Below are 22,018 nucleotides of genomic sequence, written 5' to 3' on the forward strand. Positions count from 1 at the left end.
GTGTCAAGGTAAACATAAGGGTATTTTTTTCTAGATGGTGGTAATCTTAACATGACCTCACATGATCTCCAACAGCATGACTTCCCCCCAAGTGACTATGTGACCTGTCGACCACATGGCCAACTGACCATGTAAACCACGTAAGACCACGTAAAAGCAGAGGAGAACAGAAGCAAGACATTTTAACCAAAGTTTCACTGATGATGTTATCTAGCCTGATGATGAAACATACAGAAGCCAAACAGCAAGCTTGGAGAACCACCATCAAGAAAAAAATAGTTCCATCTTTAATCTTTAGAACATATGGAAGAAACAGCAGGAATATCTAAACATTTTTGCCATAAATTAACAAACTGTTCAAAAATAGCAAGAGGAATGTAGGAGTGGACAGACATTGTTGAACTGGATTAAAATATTACTGATAATAAACCATTTTCTTGTGTTGTCAGTGGAAGACAGCAAATAGGTTAGTTTTTAAATGTTCAAGCAAATAATCTGTCTGGACCATAGAACCAACTAAACCAATAAGTCATTTTGTCTCTCAGTCAGATGTACTGATGGAAATGGGTGCAGATTTCAGTTTCTGAGAGCAGAAGATCACTTTAAGGCCACCTGCTGAACACAAGTTGCCAAGAATAGAGCAGACTTTAAATTGTTTCAGGATTGTGGTCTCAGTGTCTGGGTTTATATAACATGGATTATAGGATTTTGCTTTAGGATATGGTGTGGACTCCATTCAATGTGGCTCATTCAACAAACAAAATCTGAACAACAAACAAACTTTTTCAAACTGGATACACATCCACCCCAATATGACAATCTAAGGAAAAATGGTCTAGGAAATAAAACAAATTTGGAGGTAAAGGTTTCTGAAATATAAGAATTAATTTCATTTTTAGTAGAAGCTAATTATTTACAAGAAATTGTAGGGATTATTCAATCATATTAGTAATAGATTCAACATTTATTTATTTTAAAACCTACAAACTAGAATTAAGTCTGATTTAATTGAATTAACTCTAATGATACATTTTAAACCAGCAGTTTAATTTGTTCCAGTTGAATATATTATGATTTTCCCTGTTTATTATTTTCTGTTTACCTATGAATGAGGATAATCATGGGTGAGTTTTAGATTTTATGCCTTAATAAACATGTTAATCTTTAAGATGTCACAAACCTTTATTGCTTTGAACTAAGAAACATATTCTGAATGTCCCACTATGTCAGTCCATAGGAGACAAACAATGAAACATGCATCACAAAATTCCAATGCAAAATCCACTCCTTTGGTATTTCCATCCTGACATTGTTAATCACATTTTGGGCTTAATGTGACCAGTTGCAGGTGCCTCTCTGTCCCTTTGCTTAGAAAAGGTGAGCAAAAGCTTTGGTGCAGATGGTTATCTAATTCTTTTTGTATTTTTATACTCAGATATGTTTTCATTTAGGATTTCATTCTGATGCTCTGAATGTGGAGAAATTTTGCTTTTCCATGGAGATTCTGGATACTAGTCTTGGATTGGTAGCTGAGGAGATTGAAGCACCTGGGTTTTCTACTGTTGGTTTGATTTCCTATGGAATAAAAAAGATGAGAAAGGGAAAGATACCAAAAATATTAGATGGTGGAAAAAAACCATGATGAACTCCAGACAAATCTGATTTGTGGTGGTGAGGTTACATACATACATACACACACACACACACACACACACACACACACACATACAGTTAGAGCAATTAACCATTGGAATAATATGCCTTCAGTGGTTCTGGGTGCTCCATAACTGGAGGTTTTCAAGAAGAGACTGGAAAATCTTCAAGGCTCATTCCAACTCTGGTATTCTGTATTCACTTTCAGAACATAGAAAATAATAGAGTTGGGAGGGACCTTGGAGATCTTCTAGCTAATCCAACCCTCTGCTCATGCAGGAGACCCAGTGGTGGGATTCAGCTGGTTTGCCCCTATTCAGGAGAACCATTTGTTAACTTTCTGAGCAGTTCAGAGAACTGGTTGTTGGAAGAAATCTCCTTTTTTCCCCCTACTTTACAGGGCTAATCCTGTAAGGAAGGCAGGAAGAAAACATTCTGGTGTTATTTCTAGCCTAATTTTTATTGCTCTGCTTACAGAAACTGCCTCTTGGTTAAGCCTTATTACATTGTAACCAGGAGTGGGATTCAAATTTTTTAACAACCGGTTTTGTGGGCATAGCTTAGGTGGTGGGTGTGGCTTGGTGGTCATGTGACTGGGTGGGCGTGGCTTGGTGGTCATGTTATTGGCTGAGTGTGGCCAACTCAATATCACTCACATTGAGGCATGCATCTCCTTGCCTGGCCTCTCATGACTGTGGGGATGCTGCATGAGTGTGAAAAATGGTCATAAAGCACTTTTTTTCAGTGCCATTATAACTTTGTATGGTCACTCCACACAAGCAAAGTACCAGCAAAGGAGGGGAAAAAACTCCAGAGATGTTCATGGGACAGGAAATCTAGTCCTGCCAAGAATGTTATAAGGGTTAATGGAGAGGCAGTTTCTGTAAGCAACACCAGAATGTTTCCTTCCTGCCTTCCTTACAGGATTGGGCCAGTAATTTATTCTAACAACCAGTTCTCTGAACTGCTTAGAATGTTAACAACCGGTTCTAGCGAATAGGTGCGAACTGGTAGAATCCCACCCCTGATTGTAACAGTAAAGGTTCTTGGCAGTATGCCCAGACTTACTGTTGCCTGAGCTTCTCTGGTATTTTCTTTTATTTTCTTCTCCGGTACTTTATTTTTCTTTATTAGGGGCTTGACTTTCTTAAAGGGGAAAGGGTTATTTTAAGCTTTTTGCACTGCTTTAGTGGTTCCTGGCACTGTCTTTTTGGGATGTACTTCCAAGAGGAGGATGCAAGCTTGACACTGATTTTTTTTCCCTGCCTTTCCAGGGGCATGTAATCTTTCCTTAAATCTGGATGATTTCCTTAGGATATCTTGTGAGGTGAGTGAGACCAGATGGTATCTTTAAGTGGTGCAAATGGATCTAAGGATTGCTTCTCCTGGGTGTGAAAGAGTGCTTTGTCAGTTCACTGAGCACAGGAGTCTCTTGTTTTTAGGGATTCTTCAGTCATCCAGGTCATGGCTGTCCCAAAGGTGCTTTATTTCAAGAGGCAACTGGACTTTCTTGGTTTCCAGAAAGTCCAGTTGCCTCTTGAAAAAGCATCTTTGGTGCTTTTGTGTTGCTTTGGAGTGGCCAAGGCACATGATTGCTCACTGATAGTAAGATTTAGAAAGAAAGGAGGTGAGGTGTTGTTCCTCCAATTCATTTTAAGTTTTCTCTCATGATAATAAGGGTTAGTAACATGGCACCAGGTTTGAAGTTTATTTAGATATCTGTGGCATATGCTAATTTTATTGTGATCCTGACAGGCTTGGGAGGCTTGAACCTGGGTCCCCTATATAATTTGTTAATTTGTCTCTTTAGCTTGGCATTTTGTAGCCCAAATATGCCACCCACTTTCTGGACAGCTTAAATGATCTCTCTGCTAAAGGGTTTCACTTTATGAGCAAGAGTTAGTTATCATTGAATTCTAACTATTCTAATTATTCAAGGTGCTCTGGCACCCTGTCTGATTTGTAACTCTGGCTTGCAGGTATTTCTAATCTAATGATTGGTATTTAGGGCAGCTTTTTTCAAGCAAAGAAGCTTTCTGTATTTTTGTACAGGTAATCCTTGACTTACAACAGTTCATTTAGTGACCATTCAAAGTTACAATGGCACTGAAAAAAGTCATTTATGACCATTTTTCAAATTTACAACCATTGCAGCATCCCCATGGTCATGAGAGGCTGGGCATTCGATGTAAGTGACATTGAGTTGGCCATGCCTACTCAGTCACATGCCCACCCAGCCACACCTAACCCGCTTGTCATTAGGGCAGAGAACCAGTTGTTAAATGATTGAGGAGACCTACAGCATTTCAGACAATGTTGTCCAGTCTCCTTTTAGAAGCTTTCACTAATGGAGCTCCCAGAACTTCTGAAGGCAAACTATTCCATTGGTTAATTGCTCTAATCATTATGAATTTTCTCCTTAGTTCTACCTAGGTGTGACAAGTTACTTCTTAAGGTGTCTCTTCTTCAAGTGACGTGACCTGCCTGCCAATTCTTTGACAGCTTACCTCTGAAATGATGAACATAGAGTTGGCAAAGGATGTCTCTGTGAGAAGAAACAATTTCATATAAACATCTTAACAGGTTTATTTTTAAGGATGTTATTACATCTACGCAGAAGTAGGATTATTGCTGAACATCAGCTTAATTTCTTTTACTGATATTTACATACTTTTACATATTATGCTTTTTCATTATCTCAATAAATGAATATATCTGGTTATCTCTAAACATACCCAATTTAAATCTTTTTATGGCTGTGGGAAGACAGAAGACAAAAGATAAAAGTCACCATGGCATGAAAGACAAGGTTTAGACAAGAAGGAGGGTTACTTTTGAGCACTGTTGGAGACCTTCTGCTTTCTCATTTGGAAACATGATTCCACAAGTTTTATCCATAGCTAAGCTATTAAGTTGCTGTTTTCTCCTACAATCAGTTTTTTGAATTCTACTGAGAAACCGCCTCATTGCTGGTGATTTCTTTGGCTTCACAAACTTTCCTTTGAGGCTATTGATCCACTGTCATCCCCATGTAATGAATGAACTGGGTGATGTGACAGATGTTGGTCGTTTTCCTCTTCTGTTGTGGGGAATGGGACACATAGTGCAAGTTCTCTTTAAATTTAAATTAAACTACTACTTTGTTTTTTCCAATACCCGAATAGCCTGCCTCTGCTGAGTTTTTCTCATTTCATATGTGTTTCTTCACAAATACTTCTAACCTAAATATTAAATTGAGAATAAAAATAGTTCAATATTTCCAAATATATATCATTATGCTCCCTGAGAAGAGGCACTTCCTTGACATGTCAATAAATATCAGAACCCACTTTGGGAACTTGGGAAGAGGCACCTGTGAACTCCCACAAGAACTAGTTCTAAGCCAAGTATTGGTGACTTCTAGCTTTCTCTGCAGGTAATTCACTTTCCTGGCTGCCCAGCTCTGATATGTCATAGCACAGGGGTGTCAAATTCAAGGCCTGTGGCCAAATCTGGCGTGCAGGGTGCTTAAATCCAGCCTGCGGGCCGGCCTGAAAATAGCAAAGGACTGGCCCACGGTGCCTCTGCTAGTAAAAATGGCCAATGGGGGCCCCCCGTTTTGGCTGACAGGGTGCTGCAGGAGGGTGTCCATCGCATCTCCTCTCCCTCCGTACCCCACTGGCCAATCTGTGGAAGAGAACTACAAGGCTGATCTGGCCCTCCAAGAAATCTAGATTGATATCCCATAGTAATTGGAACTTTAGTTACATTTTACATACCTGCAGTGGGATAGCTTGTTTCTGCCCAGCAGGACTTCAGCTTCCTAAGCAAACAAAGTGTCGTATCAACTAATGATCATATTTGGGCATCCTACATTGAATCTGAAAAAGGCCCCTTTGAAGGAGACATAGGGGAAGTAGAGGGGAAGAGGAAAAACTGGCTATGTCAAGTATAGAAATAAGACTTGTGGTCTTATTACTGTTTTACATTTTCTACATAGCTTCTCCCCTCTTCTCCCCCAAAAGAGGACTTATCAATACTCTAGTAAAGTAGACAATAGGTCATCCGACCCCTACCACAAATTCTGAGCACCATAATTTAGGATAGTCTCCTCTTACCTTTTCTTCTTTCTTCTTTTAACTATAAGAAAAGGAAAACGAGGGTGCATTAGGAAATAATATTATAAATACTGTGAGACAAGAGCCTGGCACATCCATTTGGAGAGAGATCAATGGAAAGTCAAACAGCAGTGTGCTCTGAGTGTGCCTCACTATGTAAGACTTTCCTTTGTGCCTATGCCTGATACTACTTTGGTTTACAATAATTCCAGGATGCTATGCCATCTATGGGGAGATGGTCTACCTCTACCATATCTCCTCTTCCCTTCCTCTAGCTGCCCACAGGGACATACAAATTTGTTTATGTGTCCAAATAATTTTCAAGTCATTTTCTTGATCTGGAAGAATTTCTGGCTTGGCCTTATATAGATCAAATACATCAATATTTGACCCCTAGATAAGTTTTCACTTTATTTCTGTCCTGTATTTTATTAATGTCTTTCTTTTAAATATGTTTCTATTTGAAGTGTAATAGAAACATAGTAATTAAAACATAATACAAATAAATAATTGTTTGCCTGGCTGCAAAGAGAGAATCCAACTATTTGAATAATTAATAATAAATAGAAAATAACTAAATCTAGAAGATACAATTATCTTCCTAAGAGTCCACACTGGACCAGATACCACTGTAGTATACAGAATAACAGAGTTGGAAGGGACCTTGTAGGTCATCTAGTCCAGGAGTTGGCAACCCACCAACTTGCTCTGGGGCCACAAGCAGTTCTTTTGGCTCTCTGCTGTAGCTCCCTGTCGGATGATCCCATCACTGGCTGGCACCGTTCTCCCCTCCCAGTCACTCCTTGCCTGGCCTGAGAAAGTAAGGGTGATGGCGGGAGATGGAGACTCACTCCATATTCCAGAGCAGGAGCAAAGCACCCCTGTACTTGCCTTTGTGTGGCAACAGCATTCTGTCTTCATTGTGATACATTTGCACTCAAGGCAGCTCTTGCCTCCCGCCTCTTCAGGCTCAGAGCTCTAAGCTGCTTCGGGCTTGGAGCTGTTACCGCCTCCATGGACTGCCCACTGCTCTTGCAGTGCCTTATACAGCACAGTGAAATTTAGCATGCTTTACAATGGGGGAGACTGGGGTCCCCTCCTCCTCCTGGAGCCCATTACGATGCGGATCCACAATGCAACCCTGACCCACTTGCCCCTGACAACAGCAGCAGAGTCAGAGAGACAGAGAGAGACAAGACACAGTCAGAGAGATAGAGAGAGAGAGAGACACACACAGAGAGAGACAGAGACAGCACACACAGAGAGAAAGAGAGACAGAGAGGTAAAGAGAGAGACAGAGAGAGACAGACCGAGAGACAGACAGAGAGAGAGAAAAAGAGAGACAGAGAGAAAGAGACAGAGATAGACAAAGATTGACACACAGAGAGAGACAGAGACAGAGACACAGACAGAAAGAGACAAAAACAGAGGGGAGGTGAATAACATACCCGAGGTCGGAAGTGGCAAAAGGAGGCTGGGAGGGGCAAATAATTTAACAACCAGTTTTCTGCCCTAATGACTGGCTGGATAGGCATGGTTGTCATGTGACTGGGTGGGGGTGAATGATGTTGAGTTGGCCATGCCCACTCACACCGGTTGTTAAATTATTGGCTCTCAGTGTTTTCTTTTCTGTGGGAAATGGGTCCAAATGGCTCTTTGAGTGTTTAATGTTGCAGTCCCCTGATCTAGTCTAACCCGCTATTCAAGCAGGAGATCCTATACCATTTTTGACATGTGGCTGCCAGTATCTTCTTGAAAGCCTCCAGTGATGAAGTGCCCACAAATTCTAAAGGCAAGCTGTTCCATTGGTTGCTTGTTTTTACTGTCAGAAATGTTGTCTTTATTTCTAGGTTGAATCTCTCCTTGATCAGTTTCCATCCATTGTTCCTTGTCTGGCCTTTGGATACTTTGAAAAATCAGTTGCCCCCTCCTCTCTGTGACAACCCTGCAAATATTGGAACACTGCTATCTTATCACCCCTGGTCGTTCTCTTCACTAGACCAGCCATGGCCAGTTTTTGAAAACGTTCTTTATGTTTTAGCCTTTAGCCTCCTGGCTGCTCTTCTCTGCACTCTTTCTAGAGTCTCAGCATACTTTTTATAGTGTGGTGACCAAAACTGGATGCAGTATTCTAGGTGTGGTCTTACTAAGGCTTTATAGAGTGATACTAGTACCTCACGTACTAGTACCTTTACATTAATACAATTTAGGATTGCATTGGCTTTTTGGACTGCTGTCATATACTGCTGGCTCATATTTAACTGATTGTCCACTAGAACTCCAAAATCCCTCTCAGAGTTAAGCCAGGTTTCACTTAATCTGTATGTGTGCTTGTGGTTTTTCTTGCCTAAGCGTAAGACTTTATTTTTCTCTTCACTGAATTTCATTTTGTTAGATAGGGCCCAGTATTCAAGTCTATCATTTAGAGTGTTGGCTGTTCCTGCCAGCATAGTATCATCTGCAAATTTGATAAGTTCCCCTTCTATTCCATCATTTGTAATTGGTTTTTTAAAATTATTATGAACAGTAGAAAAATCATTCCTGTAAAAAACATGGGATGATAATAAAGAAAACATTTCTCTGGAATAGACTGACAGTAATTATCCAAAATCTTCATTTTAAAAAATTGAGCCAAGAATTGGCCATTCCTGCTAAAAGGCAAAAAGAGTATTACTCAGTTTAAAAGTAATACCACCCACAGTGGGGGACATTCATCCTTTTCTTTTTCTTACATTGCATACATTGATGTTATTAAGATACAAATTAAAAGAGAAAGAAATAGGTTCTCTTTACAATGTTAGAACAAAAACAACCCCTGCATGCAGCCATGCTCCCAGACAAGCTAGTAACTTCTAGTTACTAGTTAAGCTAATAACCACTAGCTTATAATATAAGCCAAAAAGTTTGCCAAACATTTAGTCTTTTGTCAAGAGCATAGCATTGCTACCCGTTGGGTCATAAAGCCTGTAGGGTGTGCAATCACAGAGCAGCTGTTTTGGTTGAATTGTTCTTCAGGCTAAACATGAAAGAAGCACGTCCTAGAAGTCTCCATCCTAGGCAGCATCTGTATTAGTCAGTCTGAAACAGACACCCAGTCCCTGCATTCCACCTACAGTATGCGGTTGTTCCCACAGCTGCAGACAGGATCAGAACAAAAAGCAGTATTCCAGTTACACCAAGGGTAATGGGGAGAAACCAGGCTGCACCTGGAAATGGAGGAAAGATCAGATACAGTTATAGAAAATAATAAAACAGGAGTGCATCCTTATTCTTTTTTTTCTTTAAGGCAAATTTAAGTCAAACTCAATTTCATTGAGGGCCACATCAGGGTTGTGTTTGACCTCGGGGTGGAGTGAGTGTAGCTAAGGTGGGTGTGGCCAGCTCACCGGTCAGGGATACCTGTGGCAGCCTGAGCACTCTGCCAGTGAAAATGGGCTCCCAGGCTCCGTTTTTGGCTGCCACGGTCTCCTACAACCCTCTGCCAGTGAAAACAGAGCTTGGGAGCTCCATTTTCCTAAGCTCCATTTTCACTGGCAGAGGGATGCAGGAGGCCATGGCAGCCGAAAACAGAGGTCAGGAGCCCGCTTTTGCTGGCAAAAGCACCATGGGCTGGTCCTTCACTGTTTCCAGGGAGGGCCCACAGACCAGATCTAAGTATCCCAAGGGCCGGATCTGTCCCACGGGCCTTGAGTTTGATATCCTTGCCCTATACCATTTCAGAAAAATAGCTGTCCAGTTTCTTCTTAAAAGCCTTCAGTGATGGAGCCCCCACAACTTCTGAAAACAAGCTGTTCCACAAGTTAATTGTTCTCTCTGTCAGGAAATTTCTCCTTAGTTCTAGGTAGCTTCTCTCCTTAATTATTTTCATCTGTTGCTTCTTGCCTTGCCTTCAGGTGCTTTGGAGAATAAATTTACAGTCTCTTCTTTGGGGCAGCTCAAATATTGGAAGGCTGCTATCATGTCACAGTTCTTCTTTTTTTCATTTGCTAGTTCTTTTTTTCATTGGGACTAGACATACCCAATTCCTGCAACTGTTCTTTGTATGTTTTAACCTCATAATCATCTTTGTTGCAGTTCTCTGCACTCTTTCCTGAGTCTCAACATCTTTTCTGTATCATGATGACCAACACTGACAAACAAAGCTAAGAAACAGCCAAGGAAGAAGCAAAACAAAAAGAGCTACTGTGGGCCTCCCTCGACTTCAAGAGGCTGGCATTGGTGCCTGGAAGGACACTGCCCACTGTGGCCCACAAAGCCCCTCCTCAGCTGCTGAGCGGGAGGTCCAGACCACTTCCTCAGCAGCTGAGATAGCGGGGCAGCAGCAACGTTTGCCTTACTCAAGCTTACCTACTGCCTTAACCTGCAAGATTTTGGCCCTCCAATGTCGGTAGGTTCAGTGCCCCAAATCCTCCCAAGGGCCCATCCTATCCAGAGTTCTTACTCAGTTTAACAGATTATTTCAAATAAAAGAGTGTCCATTAAATGCAAGTGTTTATTAAATCTAAACGGATGTAGTTAATGTAATTGACATAGAGTAATTGTATAATTGATGTTTTTACGCAAAAGACATATTGACTTAAATGACATAAAGTAACAACTGAATAATTATGTAAAAGATGTATAAAACACATAAATAATTTAAAAAGACCCTCTGTTGTCTGGACAAACTTCAGAAAAAAGACTTGTCTATTATTTCAGGTGTTAAATCTGAATGCAAATTTGTGATATTCTATCCAACACTTGTTAATTGAAGGCTCATTATATTAATTCCACTTTACATTAAAAATGGGAATAATGATTTCCAAACAGAGAGAGTACAACTCTTGCTCATCCTACCTCTCAAACTTTTTCTCATATTGTTTGAGAAATACTTACCCTTCACTGTAATCTCCAGGTCCTGGCTAAATTCAGACTTCTGAAACTGGCTCCCATTGTAGAGCCCATACTGGCATCTATACCTGCCCCCATCTCTAGTTTTGACATTCTCCAGAAGGAAGGTAACATTATGTTGAGCCTCTGCAGCAGGCAAAGTCTTCAGTGCCTTGGATTCATTATTCTTGAACAAAAAAAACCAACCATCCACGTATTTATTGGGTGCAAAACATGCTATCTTGAAAGAATCTCCTTCAGTCACTTTGTCAGAAAGAACATTCAAGAAAATACGTGGAGAGGGAAATTGGCTGAAAGCTGCCACACAACCTAAAACAGCATAAAATAGAATGAGAAGGATTGAAGTTTATAAACATTGTATTAAAATATTGGAAAACAACAATTATGGACACCAATTCATGCCATTTTGGCAAGATTTCAATTTATGAAATGATATTAATCAGTCATAAATATTTTCAGCAAATGATAAAATAAATCAGACTAATTTTTTAAAGAATGAAATGTAGTTCACAAGCCGCTTGCTTTGGAAAAAGTACAGCCCCACAAAATCTTGCAGACACTCCTGGAAACCTCCAAACTTCCGAATAACAAAGTTGGAAGGGACTTTGCAGTCTTCTAGTCCAACCCTCTGCTCATTTATCGTCAAACTGTAATTTTTAATATGTTAGAAGAGGAGGATTACCTACTGAATAAATTCAATTAAATATACTTAACAACTAAATTTAAATCATCAATCATGACTGTTGTGTGCATTTTTCTGATTGTCTACCAAACAACACCAAAAACAACACCAAAAAGAAATCATAAATGCTTCTTAGCTACTAAGCTACCATTCATTCCTCTTTTTTAAAAACCTGTTACAAACTCTGAAGCAGTATATTTTCCCCTAAGAAAAGTATATTTTCCTGCTTCAGGTTTTTGCAGCTCAGAGAACACAAGGACCCCACATTTCTGACTCAATTGAAATATAGTACCTTTTGTTTTCTCAATATATTTCTCAGCACTATTATGTTACCGAAGGTTCATGTCAAGTATCTGTTACAAAGAAATCAATGTCAACCACCTCAATAACCTAGATTGGACCTAATCCCATGCTCAGTCCTAGATTCAAAGCAAATTTATCACTTGAGGACAGTGATATTTGGATTCTAATACTACAATTTTAATATACACCTCATTTTTAGCAAATTTTTCACATCCCCCCTATCATAAAAGGTCTTCCTAGAAACCCTTTCCCATTAGAATACAGAACATAGACTCATAAGGTTGGAAAAAAAACTCGGGGATATTCTAGTCCAATTCCCTGCTCAAGGCAGGAGACATGCCATCCTGGCCAAATAGTTGTCCAGTCTATTCTTGAAATTCTTCAGCAATGGAGCACTCACAATTCTGGGAAGCAAGCTGTTACACTGGCCAATTGTTTTTGCTCTCAGAAAATTTCTTTTTAGTTCTTGATTGGATCTCTTTTTAACCATCTTCCATTCATTGCTTCTTGTCCTGCCCTTTTGTGCTTTGGTGATTAAGTCAATCCTCTCTGTGACATTCTCTCAAGTACTGCAAGATAGTTATCATGTCCCCCCAATCATTTTCTTTGATAGGCTAGACATATCTAGCTCCCTCAATTGTTCATCATATGATTTAGCCTCCAGATCCTTCACCATCTTTGTTGCTCTTCTCTGCACACTTTCTAGGACATCAGCAACTTTTTTGTATCATGGTGACCAGAAATGGATGCAGTATTCCAAGAGTGGCCTCACTAGTATAGTATAAAGCAAAACTATTATGTCTTGTGATCTTGATGCTAACCCTATATTGGTGCAGCCTAGGATGGCATTGGCTTTTTTGGCAGCTGTAGCATATTGGTGGCTCATACTTCAGTGTTGGTCCAGAAAGACTCCTAAATCACTCTCACAGGTATTACTGTTGAGCCAGGTCCTGCCTATGCTGTATCTGTGCATTTGGTTTTTCCTGCTTAAGTTCAGGACCTTATTTTTTTTCACCACTGAACTGCATTTTGCTAGATAGGCTCCAATGCTGAAGTCTGTAAAGATCCTTCTGACTCTTGAGTCTATCTTCCAAAGTGTTAGCAGTTACCCCCACCTTGGTGTCATTTGCAAATTTGTTAAGTTCCCCTTCTATCCCCTCATCTAAATCATTTATGAAGATCTTGAATAGTACTGGGCCCAAGACAGAACCTTGAGGTATCTTACTACGTGCTTTCCTCCATGTAGACATAGTTCCATTGAGGACTACACAAAGGGTGCAGTTGCATTCATATTGTCTCCCCCTAGGAGTTCAAATCTTGGTAAAATAGAAAGAGATTTCCTAGGGTAAGTATGCTAATTATATTCCTTCACTTTCCATCTATTTATGATAGCATTCAGAAATGAATACAAGAGAAAAGAAAAGAGAAAACATACCAGTTAGAAGAAAAATAATGTTCAGCTCCACATTACTATGGAACATCTTGTATCTTTTGCAGAAGATATGGGAAATACATTAACTTACAACAAAGTTTCACAAGATTGAAATAACAAAAAGGAGAACATGCTTGCTTAATGAGAAGTTTTGCCATTTGAGGAAATTGCACTTTGTCTCTTTGCAAGGCTTTTCTACTTCCTGCTCCAAATCAATTCCTTCTCAAATCGTGATCTCATCAAAACATGAAGGACATAATTTTGGATATGGGATTGACTTAGAGAAATGGCAAAAATTGTGGTCTCAAAATTATAAAATGACAATTTCAACTGCCTATAAAGAAAATTTGTATAAGATGTTTTACAGGTGGCATCTACCCCGACGAGAATTGTGAGGATGTTTAAGAACAAATCGAATAAATGTTGGAAATGTCATCAGATACCCAGTTCATATTACCATATGCGGTAGATGTGTTCGGAAGCAAAAAGATATTGGACTAAAATCCACACATGGTCGGAAAAAAATGATAAAACAACATATAGACTTTAAACCAGAGATATTTTTATTGGGAATTATACCGGAAATATACAACAAAGAACTGAAATATTTGATTGTAAATGTGTTAACAGCGGCTAGAATTGTATTTGCTAAGAATTGGAAAAATTATAAAATACCTATGCAGGAGGAAGTTTTTAAGAAAATTATGGACTGTGCTGAAATGAGTAAATTGACATTTGAAATTAGAGAACAAGAATATAAACAATTTTATATGATATGGAATTTATTGTACCAATGGTTAGATAAAAAGACATGGCAATGAAATAGTCTAAGTTTTGTAATAGAAGATTAATAGATTGATATAGAATACAATATAAAATATATAACCATTGGATAAATGTATAACATAATATTTATAATAAAATTTAGAATATCTCATATAAAATGATAACAATAGTTTAGTCAAATGAATGATTAACAACTGATAAATATATAGGCATATACTAGATTGACAATTTGAGAATCTATATAACTTTTAAGGATGACAAAAGAATAGCACAAAAAGATTTGTAACCAACTGACACACTGTATGCATATAATTGGAAGATGGATTTATGTTTTTATGTTCTTGTCTGTATATGTTTGTCTTAAATAATTTTTTTTAAAAAATATGTATGTTTCTTACTTTTCTTTTCCCATAGGAAGGCGTGCCACCCCGTATGTAAAACATGACCCTCCAGAGTTAAAATCCTTTTATTACTCAAATTGACCTATTCCTTGATCCATGTCAATGCTGCAGCATTATAATAGAATTTCCATTCTGGGAGTCCAAAGCTACTTCTACTATCCTGTAATGCTATTAATCTTATTTGAGCTTTCTTTCATAACCATATAAATTTTAACATAATTTTGTTCAGTTCTGTAAAAAAATTCATCTAGTTTTATGGGGATTATTTGGAATAAGTAAAGTAATTTGGGTAAAATATTCATTTTAATTGCAGCAATTCTTCCTAATAAAGATAACTGTAATTTCCCCCATAATTCCAAATATTTCTTTATTTGTTGCAGCAATTTTGTACAGTTATTTTTTTGTATCGATGAACATCTCATAGTTAGCCATATTCCTAAGTATTTGACTTTATTTGTAGTTTGGAGTCCCATTACCCTTTCTAATTCTCTTTTCTGTTCTGTTAAATTCTTAGTTAACATTTTAGTCTTTCTCTATTAATTTTGAGACCTAATACTTCTCCATATTTTTCTAATTCCCATATTAAAATATTTCCTGTCTCCAGTGGGTCTTCTATGACAAATACCAGGTCATCTGCAAAAACTTGAATTTTATATTCGTCTTTTTTGATTCTAGATCCTTTTATATCTGGATTTTGTCTGATTCGAATTAATAGTATTTCTAGCATCAGGACGAAAAGTAGAGGTGACAATGGACAACCTTGCCTTACCCCTTTTGTTATTTTAAAAGTCTCTGTATTCTCCCAATTGAGTAATATATTCTCCTTTTGGGTGGAGTACATTGCCTGTATCATTTTCTCAAATTTGTCTCCTAAATTCATATCTTTAATTTGTTTTTGTCAGCCTTCAAGATTTTCTTCCTTTGCTTTGCATCTTTCGGCTGTCATAAGTAATGGGGGAGGAGGGGGACATGGTTATGGGAAGCGAGTGGGAGGTGTTACGAAACAGAACTGTATAAGTTGGGGGGGGAGGTTCTTGCTTAGGCTTCTATCCTATGCTATGCGCAGCCGTAACTCTTTATCAAAATATGTCAAGGTCAATGGACAGAGGCCTCATCACCACCTGGAGATGCCCACATGATGCTATACACAACTTTTAATTGGATGAGCCAATTGAACTATTGGGGGTGGGAACATTGCCATCACTTTGTGATTTACGTGCTCATTTTCTTAGATTCAGAATTCTTTTGTTGCTACCACTTGACTTCCAGTAAAAGATATCTTTTCTCTAATTAATGGAGTCTAAGTATTTCTTTCTTGGATTTTGAATGGAGCACCATCTGACAGTTGTATCATAAACTGCCAATTAAGATTATCAAAAGCCTTTTGTGCATCCAGAAAAGCTAGCACTGCTTGCTTTTCTGGATGGGCCTCGTAATATTCCAATATGTTTATTACTGTTTTTGTATTATTCCTAATTTGTCTTGTTGAGAGAAATCCATTTTGGTCTGAATGTATAGATTCATTTAATAATTTTTCAATCTTTCTGCTACTATAGTTTATAGTCAGCATTCAACAATGATATTGGCCTGTAATTTTGAATTTGTTTGTTGTTTGTATCCTCTTTCGGTATTAAAGAAATATATGCCTCCCTCCAAGATTGAGGTAATCTTGCTTCCATCAGTACATTGTTGTACACTTCCAGAATTAATGGTTCTATCAGTTCACCCATAGTTTTATATATTTCCCCTGGAAGCCCATCTGGACCTGGAGTTTTATTATTTTTCTGTTTTTGCACCACTTGTTTCAGTTCTGACAATGTTATTTCCTTGCTTAACATTTCTCTCATTTCTTCTGCTGTTGGTAAAATACCTCCCCCCTTCAAATCTCTTATTCTCTCCTTCGCTATTTCTTCATGTTTATAAAGACCTTCAAAGTACTTATGAGTAATCTTTATTTCTCTTCCATAGTATGTTGTAACTTCCCATTTTCATCCTGCAGCTGATATACTATCCTTTTCTCTCACTCTTTTTTTAATTTATAGGACAGCCACCACCCCGGTTTATTCGCCTGTTCAAAAACATTTTGTTTTCCAAATTTTAAATTCCTTACATTTTCTTCTTGATCTAAAATATTTAATTTATGTTTTGTTAAAATCAATTCCCCTTTAATTTGGTCATTCTGTGGTTTTATTTGCAATTGTGTTTCTAAGTTTTTAATTTCCTCCTGTAATAAATTAAGTTGTTTCCATTTCTCTTTGTTTCTCTTTGCCATATAAGCTACTGTGCTTGTTAGTGTAAGCTTTCATAGTGTCCCATAAGTTTTGTAGTGATGTATGCTGCTTTGTATTTTCTTTAAGGAATAGCTCCAATTCTTTCGTAAATCTTTGGGTGAATTCTTTTTCTTTTAGTATTTGTGGATTCAGTGTCCATCTTCTCCTTGTTTTCTATTGGCCTCTCCAAATTATTTTGAGGGGATTATGATCTGCCCAAATGTTTGGCAATATTTCAATTGATTCTACTTCTTTTCCCAATTCCCCATTCATCCAGGCCATATCAATCCTTGACCAAGATTTATATGGATTAGAATAAAAAGTATATTGATTTTCTTCTTATTTCAATTTTCTCCATATATCTATTAAGTTTAATTCTTCTGTCATTTCAAAAAATGTTGATAATATTTTCTTTTTCCTTCTATTTTTTTGTCGCTTACATAATCCTTTTTACTGTCCGCTATTGCATTATAAACACCCACTATACAAATATTCCTTTATCCTATTTCTATAATGTTTTCATGTAGCTTTTTATAAAATCCCTTGTGATTTTCATTTGCCACATATATCACTAATAATTATAATGGTTTTTGACCTATCATTTTTGACCTATCATTATTTCAATCATTAAGTTTCTTCCTTTAATGTCCATGTAAATTAGTTTTGTCTCTATCCCTTCCCTAACATATACGGCTATCCCTTTTTTTCATCTGCTAATGCCACATAAAGTATTCCTAATTTGGGGTATTCTAAGCAATTCCTATATTGTTTTTTGATATGTACTTCCTGCAGACACACTACATCCACTTTTTGCTTTGATGATTTTACAAATGTTCATTTTCTTTTAGCCGGCAAATTAATCCATTGATATTTATTGATATTGACTTGGTTTTATGAATCTCTTTTTGGTTTAGGGGAGATTAAAAAAACAAAGATATTGCAATCCCTATGAAACCCTTATAATCAATGCAGAATATCAATTTCACACTTGCTTCATGTTTCCCTAGCAGGCAGAATCAGGGGTTAAGATAGAGAGCAGCAGCAGCTATGCCAGGTGAGCAGACGAGATGAGGAGTGACTGGGTGGGGCGGGGTGGGGCCATCCAGCAATTTAACAACCAGTTTGGCCGAAGTGGTGTGAACCAGTTGAATCCCACTACTGATTTAGCAGCAATAAAAAAGAAAAACTTTTGTAATGTAATTTGTCTCTTTTCCCTCTCCCATTCTCTCTTCCCCACTCTTTCTCTCTCTCTTTCCTTCCCTCTCTTTTTCTTTTCCTCTCTCCCCCCCTCCTTTCTCTCTCTGTGTTTCTCTCTCTCTTTCCCCCTCTGTCTTCCTCCCTCCCCCCCAAGTCCCCTGGGGGGGAAGAAACCCCTGAAATGGTGGTGGGTGGTGGGAATCCCAGGAGCAGTGTGCCATGATCAGCTGGTTGGCAGAGAGCCAAACACCAACTGGCTGACAAGGAGGCAAGGCATCACAACACCAGAAGCTCTGCAGGAAAAGCAACTGACATCCAGGAGGCGGAAGCGAGCCCACGATGACACAGGGTTGCATTGTGGCTTCGTGTCATAATGGGCTCCAAGAGGAGGGGACCACATCTTTCCCATTGGCGAGGTAGCGAGAAACGCAATGGAGAAACATGATGGAGCTGGGCTGGGGCAGTGATGCACGTGCCCACAGAGAGGTCTCTGAGTGCCATCTCTGGCACATGTGTCATAGGTTCGCCACCACCATTCTAGAGTCTCAACATCTTTTTTATATTGTGGCAACCAGAACTGGGATGCAATGTTCCAAGTTGGTCTTACCAAGGCATTAAAAAGTGGTACTAACACTTCATGTGATCTTGATACTATCCTTCTGTTAATGCAACCTAGGATTGCACTGGCTTTTCTGGCAGCTGTGACACATTGCTGGCTTATATTTAGGTGGTTGTTCACTAGCATGCCTAGATCCAGTGGTGGGATGGTACCAGTTTGGCCCAATTGTATAGAACCTGTAGCTGCGAAGAGCAGCTGACACCGAATCGGTTCAGTTTTTGGCCCACCCACTTGCCTGGGCTCTAGGCTGTCCTTTATTCCCTGCTTTTCCCTCCTCAGCTGCTTTGCGTGGCACAGCTGAGGTTGAAAAAGCAGGAAACAAGGATTTTCAAACGCTGCACTTGTGCAGCGCTTGTCAGCTGTCCAGGTGGCACAGCTGATTTTTTGCAAATGTCTGCACACACACGTAATTCGGAGAATTGGCAAACTGTTCCACTGGATGGCCCTGTCCCTCCCCATTCACTCATTACCTGGCATGCGAGCCATCCACCTTGCCTGGTTTGGTACGTTGCTATTTTTCCTTTTTTTTCCTGACCATCAGCTGTTCAGCTCTGCCGGGAGATTTAGATTAGCTAGAAAGCAGGAAATCCTTGGAATTCTTGCTTTTTAGCTAATCTAAAAGCAGAGCTGAACCTTCTATAGGACTGAAACTTCTACTTTTCAGTGCAGAATCAGACTCAGGTAGCCAATTGGAGATAGATCTTTAAGTGAATCTGTGATTCTGTGAGCAACTCAATTTGCCTGCTTTTGGGTAAAAGTTGTGTTGTATATGACCAAATATGGCCAAGGAGTGGAGTCAGCTAACAGACTCCACTCATTAGCTCATCCACTGGCGGGAGAAATAAAGCCCCGTCAGTGGCTGAAGCTTTGGACAGTGCCAGCTTTAAAAGCCGGTGCCTGCCGCAGCCATGCGGCTTTTTCTGAACTGAACCTAAATAAAGCTACTTACCGTTCCCACTGTGTCCTGCCTCTCATTCATGCACAGACCCATCAAACACTGACGATGAAGGTGGGATCCTGAACTGCAGAGAGAACAAAGGACACCTCGTGGGTTTTGGACACCATTCATCTGACTCAAGAAGTGACTGTGGCCACCAAACATGGCACAATGCGCAACCAGCCTGGCTCACCGTCCGATGGCAATCCCTTATGACCCAGCATGACCCCTGTGGTCATCCTACATGGGCCATTTCAACCTACACCTGGAATTCAACAGACTTCAAGCAGCACTCGATGCACAGAAGAAGGCACTATTCTTGACATACTGTGACATTGAAATCTATGAAATGGCTGACGCCTTGGTCACGGACGATCTGCAAACTGTGTCCTGGGATGAGCTCCAGCGTGCCTTCTGGGGACATTACGGCCCTTCTCCCTCCTAGCCGCTATGATTTCTACACGCAGAACCAGAAAGAGGGAGAGACAATCAACACGTTTGGAGCAGACCTGTGGAGAATTGCTAAGAACTGCAGATTTCCAGATACCGAGGAGATGATTCGGGACTGGATCATCCTGGGGACCAAGGACCTTGCATTGCAAAATAAACTTCTGGCCCGCGAGGACATTTCATTCAAAGAGGCCATTGATGAGGCCAGAACCACAGAGTCATCTGACAATTCGGCAGCGTGGATCTGAAGGATGGGGAAAGTCAATGCAACAATGACTGATCGCCACCCGCACCCAAGCGAATCCGCCTCCGAAACCAGTGACGATGATGACGGAGACATGCACAAGCTGAAATCCGGTAAGCCGGGTGGAAAATCATGGAATAAAGAATGTGGCGGCTGCGGCAGAAACCACCACCATTCAGTATGCTGATTCAGAGACACTGTATGCCGCAGATGTAAGTGCAGAGGCCACATCGCGGAAGTATGCCATGCAGCACAACCATCAAGCAAGCAAGGTAGATCAGCAGCGTCACCCGTGAAACAATATGGCTGCCAAGGATGAGGGCAGAAGAACCCTGGTGGGAAATTCAAAAAGAGGGAAGATGCCAGGGAAGAAGAAGCCCACTTCACGTTTGTGGGCTACGCACAGACCAGGGTTAGATGCACCGACGTATTCGAGTCCAACAAAATAATGGCCACGGTCACAATCGAGGGCAAGCCCTACTGCATGGAGGTGGACTCAGGGTCCTACATATCTATGATCTTGTGGGACACCCTTAAAGAACTCCAACCCAGGCAGCGGCACGATCAGTTGGAACCACAGACCATCACTTTGAGAGACTACCAGGGCTGCCGTATACCAGTCCTGGGGAAGAAGACAGCCCATGTGGAGTATGGCGTATTCCAGGGAAAACTGCCACTCACAATAGTAGACCGAAACCTGCCCAGTCTGCTTGGAAGAGAATGGTTCCAACCGCTCCAAATAAACATCGCTGGCATCCACATGACAGAGGCCACCCCCCCAGCCCAACGGCAGACATCGCGGAATTGGAGAGAGAATTCAGTGACGTCTTTGACAACAAACTGGGCAAGTATAAGGGGACCCCCATATCATTCAACCTAGACCCCAATATTGCTCTGGTCCACCTCAAAATGTGGCGAGTCCTGTTTTCCCTCCAACCAAAAGTCAAAGAGTAGCTAGACTAATTAATAGTCAAGGGGTGCTAGAACCAGTGGACCATGCCAAAAGGGAGACTCCAATCGTGATCCCAGTTAAACCAGATGGGTCTATAAGAATCTGTGCTGACTATAAAACAATCCTGAACAAGGCCCTCCAGCAAAGCGCCTACCCAGTGCCCGTAGTCCAGCACCTCTTGCACTCTCTGGGCTGAGGGACTATATACGCTAAATTAGACTTGGCCCAGGCCTATCAGCAACTGCCCATTGATGAGGTAACTGCTGATCACAAACCATCATCACACATCAGGGGGCGTTCAAGTCCAATTTGGAGTAAGCATAGCACCGGGCCTGTTTCAGAGCATTATGGAATGGCTGCTGCACAATATTCCAGGGGTCATACCCTATTTCAATGATGTAATCATCTCGGCCAGTAGCAGGGACCAACTAATGGAGTGGTTAAGGGCAGTTCTGGGAAGATTCCAGGAAGTGGGGTTGAAACTGAAGAGGAACAAATGCCACATAACAGTCCTGCAAGTGGAATTTCTGGGGTTCCTAATTGTTGCCGCAGGCATCCGACCCACAAACAGAAAGCTTAAGGTGATATGGGAAGCCCTCACACCACAAAACAAAAAGAAACTGCAAGCATTCCTAGGGTTGCTTAACTTTTCCAATGTCTTCCTGCTGCAGAAAGCAACCATCGTAGAACCGCTCCACAGGCTGCTCGATAAGATGACGACCTGGACTTGGGGACAACGCGAGGCCGATGCATTTGCAAAAATTATTATTATTTTTTAACATCGAACAGCGTCCTCATTCAATACAGCGAGATGTTGCCACTAACACTAACTTGCGATGCCTCCCCTTATGGCATTGGAGGGGTCCTCAGCCACAAATTGCCCAATGGGACAGAAGCCCCATTGCATACTTCTTGAAGACATTGTCAAAAACACAAAGAAATTACAGCCAGATTGACAAGGAAGAGCTTGCCGCAGTCATAGGGGTCAAACGTTTCCACGATTACCTCTACAGCAGGTGATTCGACCTCACCACTGACCAGAAACCCATTCTCGCCAGCAACAAACCCACACCAAACATCCTGTCACCAAGGATGTTAAGATGGA

At 40.3% G+C, this 22,018-nt stretch overlaps 2 protein-coding genes across 3 annotated transcripts in view; one reads left to right on the top strand and one right to left on the bottom strand.

Moving 5' to 3' along the window:
* The window catches only part of YIPF2 (Yip1 domain family member 2), a 453,467-nt gene that overhangs the window by 132,914 nt on the left and 298,535 nt on the right, over nt 1-22,018 (top strand). The gene's annotated exons all lie outside the window — the stretch shown is intronic.
* C2H19orf38 (chromosome 2 C19orf38 homolog) lies at nt 1,332-13,149 on the bottom strand. 2 transcript variants are annotated; one of them, XM_026713312.2, is made up of 7 exons: nt 13,061-13,149; nt 10,626-10,949; nt 8,864-8,956; nt 5,751-5,772; nt 5,412-5,455; nt 4,161-4,198; nt 1,332-1,575 (listed from the first exon to the last, which is right to left on the bottom strand). In XM_026713312.2, exons 1-7 carry the CDS (start codon nt 13,104-13,106, stop codon nt 1,456-1,458), a joined length of 687 nt encoding a protein of 228 aa, XP_026569097.1. In that variant the 5' UTR covers nt 13,107-13,149; the 3' UTR covers nt 1,332-1,455. The 2 variants fall into 2 exon arrangements, with proteins under 2 accessions (XP_026569097.1, XP_087782212.1); XM_087926086.1 differs by lacking the exon at nt 5,751-5,772 and having other exon boundaries at nt 8,842-8,956.

This window comes from Pseudonaja textilis, chromosome 2 (genome assembly GCF_049901715.1).
Source record: "Pseudonaja textilis isolate UNSWEBS1 chromosome 2, rPseTex1.2, whole genome shotgun sequence".
NCBI classification, from domain to species: domain Eukaryota; kingdom Metazoa; phylum Chordata; class Lepidosauria; order Squamata; family Elapidae; genus Pseudonaja; species Pseudonaja textilis.

Bases quoted from the DNA above. Each gene is read 5' to 3' on its own strand.
- C2H19orf38 (XM_026713312.2), bottom strand. From the start codon at position 13,106: ATGTTCCATAGTAATGTGGAGCTGAACATTATTTTTCTTCTAACTG. The intron at 10,950-13,060 runs GTATGTTTTCTC...ATGCTGTTTTAG, and splicing joins CATTATTTTTCTTCTAACTG to GTTGTGTGGCAGCTTTCAGC. The intron at 4,199-5,411 runs GTATGTAAAATG...TTCTTCTCACAG, and splicing joins AACAAGCTATCCCACTGCAG to AGACATCCTTTGCCAACTCT.